This window comes from Alligator sinensis, unplaced genomic scaffold (assembly GCF_000455745.1).
Source record: "Alligator sinensis unplaced genomic scaffold, ASM45574v1 scaffold601_1, whole genome shotgun sequence".
Lineage (NCBI taxonomy): Eukaryota > Metazoa > Chordata > Crocodylia > Alligatoridae > Alligator > Alligator sinensis.
In genome coordinates, this window is record NW_005841905.1 from 2,588,425 (window position 1) to 2,598,088 (window position 9,664).

Consider the following 9,664-nt stretch of genomic DNA (forward strand, 5'->3'; position numbering starts at 1 on the left):
TCCCCTCCCACCCCCATCCTCCCACCCCAGCTGGGCAGCTCACCCCAGACCCAGTCCCTCCCTTTCCAGTTCCCCTTTCCTCTGCCCCCCACAGGCAGCTGTGTCCAGCATGGTGAGGACTGCTGTCTGTTTAGTCTATGGCCGAATCTCCGAAGCGGCGCCAAATCTTTTCCAAATTGATTCGGAGGCTTCCGATTTGATTCTGACATTTTAGTAGGTCTCCCGATTCAATTCTGATTTGGAGATTGTCACTGAATCAGGCTGAATCTCCTCTGAATCAGATTGGCTGCCAAAGCTTTGCACAGCCCTAGCGAACACCCCTTTTCACTTTGGAAATGTCTTTGAAAAATCAGGGCTCTACAGCTGGTAATTTGGTAACAGGCTGGGTGGATTTTTGGCAGAAGAATAGCTGTGTGGAGCATTATTTGTGCAAAGAATGATTGACTTGTATAGTCATAAGACACTGTTTCCCTGTAGTTCAAGAACAAATTAAATTCTCAAAATAGACTTTTCTGTTCTGCTATCTGACCTGCAGGACTCCTCTCTCTTGCCTGCTGTCTTTTTTTTACCAACAGTTCACCATGTTTCATTGGCCCTTAGAAAGGCAGTATACTAATTTATGAAGTACTTAAATTGATGAGGTAACAGACTTGTCAGACAAAACTTTTCTTAATCAGTTGAAGTTTCTGAATGTTGTGTGCACATAGAAAAAACATTCAGCTTCTTTAAATCGGAGTACCTAAATGTTAACTGTTGAAGATGATTGCTCATTCTTTGGGAAAAAGAATAAGCAGTGGTCTTAAGCATGATCTTAGTGTCAGTCCATTTCCCCGATGGAAAGATTCCAGTGGACATTGGATCAGACTAGAAAGTGTTTGATGGATCAGATTCTCAAGCCAGAGACTTGCTTGTACTTCCAAAGTGTAATACCTTTGAGGTGAGTGAGGAATGAGGCCTCACAGACCTGGTCAGGTTGACTGTCTTAACTACAGTTTTGTCTGAATGTCTGTAATGTGCATTTCTTCTTGTTCCAACCAAACCCTGGCTTGGGTTCAGGAGGGACTACAAACAATGGAGTTGCATGCCCAATATTTATTGATACATAAAATTTGAGGAAGCCACTGATTTGGATCAGCTACTTAACGCAGAACTAATCTGTTTTTCACTAATTGTCCCACCCCACTGTCACAACCCTACTTCTAGCAATAACTGCTTATCCTATGATAAGGTTTCTTTTTAGTCTGATTATAAAACACTGATATAGTTTTACTTGTTTTGCTATCTTGTTAAAGGTGTAAATGTGAAAACCTTGGCTTCCTTTCTACTTAATTAAAAAACAAAACAAAACTTGCATTTCAACATGAGAATTGACCTATGAAAAGCAGGATGAACTGGACTGCTGCTTGTTTCTACTACGACTAAATTAGACATTTAACTTGAGATTTAGGAATTCTTGTTGCATTTATTCTGCTTTGGTCCTCCAAAATACTTCATTTTATATGACAAATACAACTTAAATTAACTTTGGGATGGAATTCAATCGAGAACAACAATGCTATATTTGGAAGTAGTATAAATACAATATGTAACTCAACTGTATAACTTTCTCTTTGTAGCTAAAAAACGTGAGATCTATGACAAGTATGGAAAAGAAGGCTTAATAAATGGAGGTGGAGGTATGTAGGCAAATTCTTTGTATGTAAGCAAACAACTGTTATGTAAGGCAGACTCCTTTAAGGCAAGCATTTGAAATATTTTGCACCAAGAACTAAAATTAGTTTAAGATAAAATTTAAAAGTATGTGGGAATAGGGTTATACTAAAAGAATCAACGTGTGCCTTTTATATCCATTATCTCACTATTAGGGATATAACAGTTTATAAGCTAATACATAATGGTCTGGAAACTACTTTAACAGTTCAACTATGGGGACATCTGAGATGATAGAAAGATGTTGAAACTACTTTTCTGCTTGTAGAGTTTGCTTATTGGATAATTGTTGTACAAGAAGGGAAAAATAGAATAATTATAGTTACAATAGTGCATTTATAGATTACAGGATATTTTGTCAATTACTTATGTTAAATATATTTAAGTATTTGTCCTGTGAGGCATTTAGAATAGAGAGATAAAAACAATCCAATTCAAGTTTGTAAAAAACATAGGAGCAATATTACAAGATAGGCATGCAAATTCAGTGCTTAATATGAGATGTTCTGAAATAATGTTACTCTTTTTTTTTTTTTTCTTCAGGTGGAAGTCATTTTGAAAATCCCTTTGAATTTGGCTTTACATTCCGTAACCCAGAAGATGTCTTTAGGGAGTTTTTTGGTGGAAGGGACCCATTTTCATTTGATTTTTTTGGTGAGTGGTCAACTGCTTTTTAGCTGTGTGTAAGTACTAAAGTAATCGCTAAAACTGCTTTTATATAACCAGTTAAAAGTATTTGACTTTTTGCCGGGGTGGAGCTCTGTAATAGACTGATAGTAGTCCTGGGTACATTTTAAAATGTATCCACTTTTAACTTGTGCCTCCTTCCCCTTTGCTTTTGATCTTGTACAATAGGTTTTGTTTGTCAGCTTTTACTCTTTCTTGAAGCCTTTTTTTGTTTTTTAAAAACATCAAAGCAAGGTTTGCATTATGTTCTATAAAACAGGGAATGAAAATCAAACTGCAGATATTAAAATTCTATCTCTGCTCTGAACTTAATCTTCTGCTGACCTTGTCACCTCTAGCGGTGAGTATTTATTAATGGTTTTGATGTCTTCTGAAATAAGGCAGAATATTTTGGAATTGCTTCCACACTGGAAGTTTGTATTGCACAGAGAATTGTTATTGTAGCTAAATATAAGCTACACTGTATGAGGTTTAGACTCTGCTTCTCTAAGTCTCATGCCATCTAATTGACAAAAGAAAGAGAAATGAGCTCAAACCATTTTAATTAACTCTCACAGCCTGTGGACATAATGAAGTTAAAGAAAACAATTTGTCCAGCAAAACAGTATAAAAAACTTTTTCGTTGGTGTTAATGAGCTGCTGGCTTGTGATTCTGCCTGCTGATTGGCAGTATAGCAAATTGCTGCAAAATTTGTGCTAGTACAGCTGCCTTCAGATCCCATAAGAGAGGAAAACATCTTATATTCAGGCCTCTTACTTTTTGAGGCTTTCTAAAAGAACTCTAGAAATAGTTGCAACTGAAAAAAAAAGAAAAAAAGACAAGAAATAAGAGAAGCTTTCTGTTCAAGTCATAGATCTGAAGAGGTATTTATGCTCTGACCAACTCATAAAAGGCTCTTATGATCTGCAGTGTGTCCTTAGAATGGGCAAGGTACATGAGTTTCTTGTGTCTTTCAAGGTTCTTGTAACATGCTTTGGAGTAAGAGGAAGATGAAAGGGAGAAAGAGGTGGGGGGAACCAGATCCCAGATACTCATATCTCACATAAGAGCAAAAAACCTGCTTTGTTGTAAGGCTGTTCAGAGGTGTGGGAGATTGATTTCATGAATTTACTTCAAGAGCTGGGATGTTTTCTATAGAAAAAAATGTGTACCTAACATCTTTCTTTTGCAGCTTTTAACTGCAGCCCATTTTTTTTCTCCTACTTCATAGGAAAGTGATTTAAAAGAGGAAGGTGAATGAATCCTAGGAAAAGAAGAAGCTGGGTTTCTGATACTTCCCAAATGTTCATACTGAAAGCACAAATTCTGATTAGTTTGAATATGAGCCTTGCTGACCTGAAGGAGAAAATGAGGGCTTATGAGAGGGAGGAAGAGTTGGTGTTCTTAATTTCCTGTTCACAAGTTAGCACCCCTCAGTTGCTCAATAGATTTTTTTTTTTTTTTTCCTGTGTCAACTCTAGGTAGAAAAACACTCCCTTCCACTGAAGGGTGTCAAGCTGAAGAGGAGCTGGATAAGGGCTGCCAAACAGATTTATAAATGAGACAGTAAAATAATGCTACCTTTTGACTGAGATATGGATTTGTCTGAACTACTGGGAATATGGAATAAAGTGCCTAAAAACCAGACTGTGTACTACCCCAGCAGTCAGGCTGTTCCATTTCACTGTAAAAGCATAAAACTTTGGTTGCTATTACTAAACTGTTGGAGTATAAAAGTTTTCTGGGTCTCTTTTTTTAGGTGGGCATTTGCATTTATAGGAATTAAGTAGTAGAAAGGAAATGTGATCTATATATACTTTTATTTTTTTAAGATCTATAACACTGTTACTGATATTACCATGAGGATTCTTCTGATACAGAGTCAGAGGTGGGGTTTGTGGAGGAGCTGGAGGTAGAAGGAGGATCATTAGAGGAGGCATTGGAGGGAGAGTCCAGTGGAGAGTCAGCAGAGGAAATAGAGCAGGAGTTGAAAGAAGAATACAGTGACAAATCAGCGGAATTAGAAGAAGAGCTGGAGGAATACTGTACTGGAGGATTGTTAGAGGATCTGGAGGAAGAATCTCAGGGAATACCAGAAGATGACTTGAGCATGGTATCGTAAGAGTGGATAGTGGAGTCTATTAGAAGATCAGAGGATTTGAAGGAGGAAGGTAGTGGAGAATCTGAGGAAGTGGTGGTTGAGGAAGAGCCTGCACGAGGAGTTTGTGCAGAGGATTTTTTTGTTAGTTTGGAAAATTAAACTTTTATTTTTAATCATTTAAAGTGTTTAGTTCTCCTTCAAATGAGTGAGTGAGAAGGAGAGCACTTTAACTGTATCAGCAAATTAATCTGGCTTGTAAACAGTTAACTTCTTTATGTAAAAGAGGTGAAGATCTTTCAGGTTTTGAAAGGGTGCAGGTTTAAATATCCTTTATTAGGTAGGAAAAGGCATCATTTAGAGAGATTTGTAGGGTTGTGGTTGGTATTATGCCACCAGAAAACATTTCAAAGACCATGATAATTCTGTGAGACTTGGCACATTAATCTGTGGAAAATAAAATGGTTAATTCATTATTAATCCAAAAATGAGCTACCAACTTGATTGATCATGTAAGCCAAGAGTGTTCAACTTGGGCCTGCAGGCCAGATCTGGCTTGTGGAGCTATACCACCTGGTCTGTGGGGCTCTCCAAGGATCTGGAAATTTGGTGGTGGGGGAGTGGTGGCAGCATAAATTGCCACTCCCTTGCTGCCAAATTTTTGGACCCATAGGGAGCCCTGCAGGCTGATTTATATGGTCCTGTATGTAAGATTGTGCTGGAGCGTGGCAGGGCCAGAAGGTTGGGTGCCACTGGTATACATGACTGGTAGTGTGATAAGTCTGCTGTACTTCAAGATCCAGGGAATCAATGGAAGAAATGAGGCTGAGCCTTCTGGTGATCTATACTGACAACAAGAGCAAAATGTAAAAATTCCTAAAACAGACATGGGTTGAGATTTGGTATATTAACTAACAATTTGCAGCTAGTTCTGACAATGTATGTCATGTTGGTGTTGGGATAGCATCCAGAGTTGTATTTAGCCTTCCTTTCTCTCATCACTGAAAACACTTAATACAAATATGACTGGCATAGATTTTATCCCAGGCCTTTTTGAAGGACTGGAGGCACATTAGTCTTGGAGAACTTACTTTTTTAGAATAAGACTCATTTAATTTACCTGTCCTCACTGCAATGTGTAGGCCTTCCTGCTGGAGTTGAAGTGAAACACTGACTCTTGTCCCAACCATAAAGGGTACTCCAGCACTTGAAATTTGGGACAAGGTTTTGTGTGTGTAGGAATGGTGAGGTGTTTGGTTATAAAACTCCTAGAGTCTTTAACTGTGCAATGAAGATCTCATTATTATTGAGCAGTATCATTTGAGAAGTGACTCTGGGAGACTGAATGCTCCTTGAGGGCCTGGGGGCTTCCTATGCCTCGCTTAATTGAATGTCTCTAAACTTTGGTTACTGTTGTGGTAGAGGTAGGGGGTTTTGACCCTGGCGCAGGCAATTTGTACTGGCAATTGCAGTGGATTATAAGGTCAGAGCTAGGTTATGCATAATTTTTTTTGTTTTATTTTTAACACCAGGTAACTAAAGAAAAAATGGACTATAAATAGAAAGCATAACAGTGGGCAGTAATATAATATAGATTGCTTCTACACATGAGTGAATGACCTTCATAACTCACTCATGAGTCATTCTGTAACTAGCAGGAATATATTGGACTATCCTGCTAACTGAAATGGCTTTGCTTGCTAGTTCAGTGTGCCAAACTGAAAAGCAGAGTCTCATGCACTACTCTGTGTGTAATGTTTTCTTGGAGAAATTCAGTTCTGGTTGTGAATTCACTTTGTCACTTCCATGACACACATTGGTTTGTAGATTTGCTAATGTGCCTTCTGCATTAAAGATTTCCTTTAAGGATTTATTTTTGGTAAATTGATGTTGTTGTACCTTTTTTGAGATTTGGTGGAAAATCCTGAAAAGATCTTGATGAAGAAAATCTTATGTGTTTTAAAACGATTAGGAATGCAAGTCTGGTTCTTCCTCACTTTGGAGATGCTGTAAGGTGCACAAGGAATTTTTACTCTGAACGCTTTACATTTTAATTAAGATAAAAGGGTGAGTTTTAGGCTGTTTTAGTTACAGAATTAAAAAAACAAACCCAAAATGAGGGTCATCACAAACATGTTGGAAAACCATGTGTTGAAGAATAAGTCAGTTTTGCAACACAATACTTTCAACAGTGCTCAACAGGTCACCACCCCAGCATGTCCAAAATTATTGTCTTTGTGTAACTAACTCGTGTTGTAAAATATTGTCAGTGGTACATAATAGTTCTATAAAAATCTATTATACTAGAAATGGTAATTCTGAATTTTCAGAGCCTTTTTTAACGTATCAGTATGCTAACAGTATGTTTTGCTGTGGAAAATTACTGCTAGATACAAATTTTGATGTGATCATTTGTCTAGCCCCACAATGACAAGGGGGCTCAACTCGGTGTCAACCCAGCCTCAGTTGGATAAGGGGGCATGGCTTGGTCCTGATCTGGCTGTGCTGGGGGATGGCTGTGACCCAGTTCCTACCTGTCCCGCAGGACTTAAGATTTTGGCGGTGGGGAGGAGTGGCAGTATTGTCACTATTCCCCTGCTGCCAAATGTTATGACCTGTGGGGAGCCCTGCAGACTGCATTTCAAGGCTCCACAGGCTACATTTGGCCTGCAGGCTAGCGGTTAGCACCCCTATAATATTTCTTTTACTCCGGTAGGTTTTTTCTGACTGAGTCACAACCATATGCTTCACTGGAAAATTCTAGAACCCCTCTCTAAACAGGAAGTTTCTTTAAAGGAAATTTTCATTTTTAAATATAGTTCCTACAGAAATAATGAAGATCCTTTAAAAAAAAATAAAAAAAATCTAAGACTATTTTTTTGTTTGTTTGTTTATAGAAGATCCTTTTGAGGACTTCTTTGGGAACAGAAGAGGTCCACGTGGAAGCAGAAACCGAGGTGGTGGATCATTTTTTTCTACATTTAGTGGTTTTCCTGCATTTGGAAGTGGCTTTCCTTCATTTGATACAGGTAAATATTTGAAGCAGACTTTAAGCTGAAAGTTGTACTGGTGCCAAAGGGGTCTAACTTTTGCTGTAAACGGAGCTGTAATGTTAAAGTAATATTAGATGCATACAAAAATTCATGAAAAGTTAGAGTGCAGTTATGAAAATGAAAAATTGATCTGTGTTAATCTTTACAGAAACTGAGGTACTAAAAATAGTTATTTATCTACCCACCTTAACAGTGTGGTTCATTTTCACAACATATCTGATTTTTAGATGTGTGCATTCTTGGGTGCCTAGCTTAAGCATTACTGCTTAGTTTTGATACTTTAAATTGAATTCAGTGAGTAGTCAGTACTCAACTTTTCTGGCACCAATAACCCAAATTTTAGAAGGGGAGCTAATTTTATTACAATTAAAACTGCCTCCAGCCAACCAATTTAAGAAAGTATCCTAATAATCTGTCAAAGAGGAAATAATTGTCTTATTTGACCCATTGTTGAAAACTACAATATGAAGCTTTTGCCTACTGAAAGTAAGTGGGGTCTTTTTAAACTAATTTGGTCAATAAGTTTCATGTCAACTTTTATTGCCAACAGGTTTTACTTCATTTGGTTCATTGGGCCATGGCGGCCTTACTTCATTCTCCTCGACGTCATTTGGTGGCAGTGGGATGGGTAACTTCAAATCAGTATCAACTTCTACTAAAATAGTTAATGGCAGAAAAATTACTACAAAGAGGTAATGGCGATTTATAAGTAATACATATGTTCTAATGAATTTGTCGAAGCAGGAGCACCTTTTTTCCCCTTATTTTGATTTCCATACTATATTTTTGGTAGTATCTATAATTTATAGAAACAAAGGATCTTGTTTGGGTTATCGGTCTCTTCCATTACAGGATAGTTCCTGCCATGTATGTATGTAAACAGGCAGGCTTACCCAGATACCTGATGGATAAGGGTTGAGTCAAAGTGAGGAAGCTCCAAACAGGTGTCAGCTGTTTTAATCAGGGCACTAATGTCAGCTGTTAGGAAGGGATCAAGTAATGGGATTACTTCTGGGTTGCTGTTTTTGGAACTTCTTCTGGATGAACCATCTTGTATTTATTTTTTTGGCCTCTGGCTAGTCAGTACTTGAATTTAGAGCCTTGCTTTCTGCAAGAGAAGTACAGTGTCCTCTTCATTTTCCATGAGGCTATTAACTGGAGATGAGGAGGCTCTTTTCTTAGTTTACTCAACAATGCTAACCTTCTGATTTTAAGGCAGGTGGAATATAATGGGTCATGTTTGCTACTTTCTCCAGTTTCTGTTAGTCATGCACTTTTTCCACCTAGTAGGCTTTCCCAAGCAACTTTGAAGTGAAATTAACATTTTTCAGTTTTGCAGCTGCCCATCTTGATTTAAAGAGCAAATGGTTTTATCTTCTGTTGGGTAAATTCTTAAGAGTAGGTAGGACTTTCCACCAAGAAAAGCCCTGGTGGAGTTCTTAATGGAACGTTCTAGCTAAATACCTTCCTCTAGTACCCTTCATCAGCTTGCAGCATTTGACAGGATGGAGATAGACAACCTTTGTGACCACAGGGAACAGGATAAGGAGCAATAGTCTTAAATTGCAGCTAGGGAAATGGGGGTGGAGATTAGGAAGAACTTTCTCACATGAGGGAGGCTGAGCATTGGAGCAAGCCAACTAAACGAGTTTGTAGAACATCTATCCTTGGGTGCTTTTAAGAGCAAATTAGACAAACACTTGACTGGGATGCTTTAGTCAAAGATGATATTGCCTTTGGCAAGGAGCTGGACTAGATGGTCTTCTGCGGTCACTCCCAGCTCTATTATTCTGTGATTTCTGTGGACTAATTGAGAAGCCTCTGCTCTCTTGAAGTCCATCTGTTACATCTTCAGTTGTGGTTTTGTGAGCAATTAAGAGGTATAGTTATCCTAACTTGTTATAACACGGTTTGGGTTCGCATAGCAGCGTGGACTCTTTCTGAATAAACATGCAAAACAATAGTACATGTGCATTCTGGAAAATATCTAGACAGGTAGCTTATTAGGGAATCAAAAGCCCAGACAGAAAAGCAGGGCCAGTGTACCATAATTCTGTATTGCCAAGATATTTGGTTAGGAGAAGTCAAATTAATTAACTGACACAGTTAAGAAAGGCCTGACTGTAGAGTGAAAGA

General features: G+C 38.2%; 1 protein-coding gene across 1 annotated transcript in view; it reads left to right on the forward strand.

Moving 5' to 3' along the window:
* DNAJB6 (DnaJ heat shock protein family (Hsp40) member B6) overlaps positions 1-9,664 on the forward strand; it is a 67,037-nt gene that overhangs the window by 4,764 nt on the left and 52,609 nt on the right. Inside the window, exons 3-6 of the mRNA XM_006018547.2 lie at positions 1,617-1,676; positions 2,254-2,364; positions 7,373-7,504; positions 8,079-8,220. Of these exons, the coding sequence (XP_006018609.1) occupies positions 1,617-1,676; positions 2,254-2,364; positions 7,373-7,504; positions 8,079-8,220 (445 nt within the window). The remainder of the gene's footprint in view (positions 1-1,616; positions 1,677-2,253; positions 2,365-7,372; positions 7,505-8,078; positions 8,221-9,664) is intronic.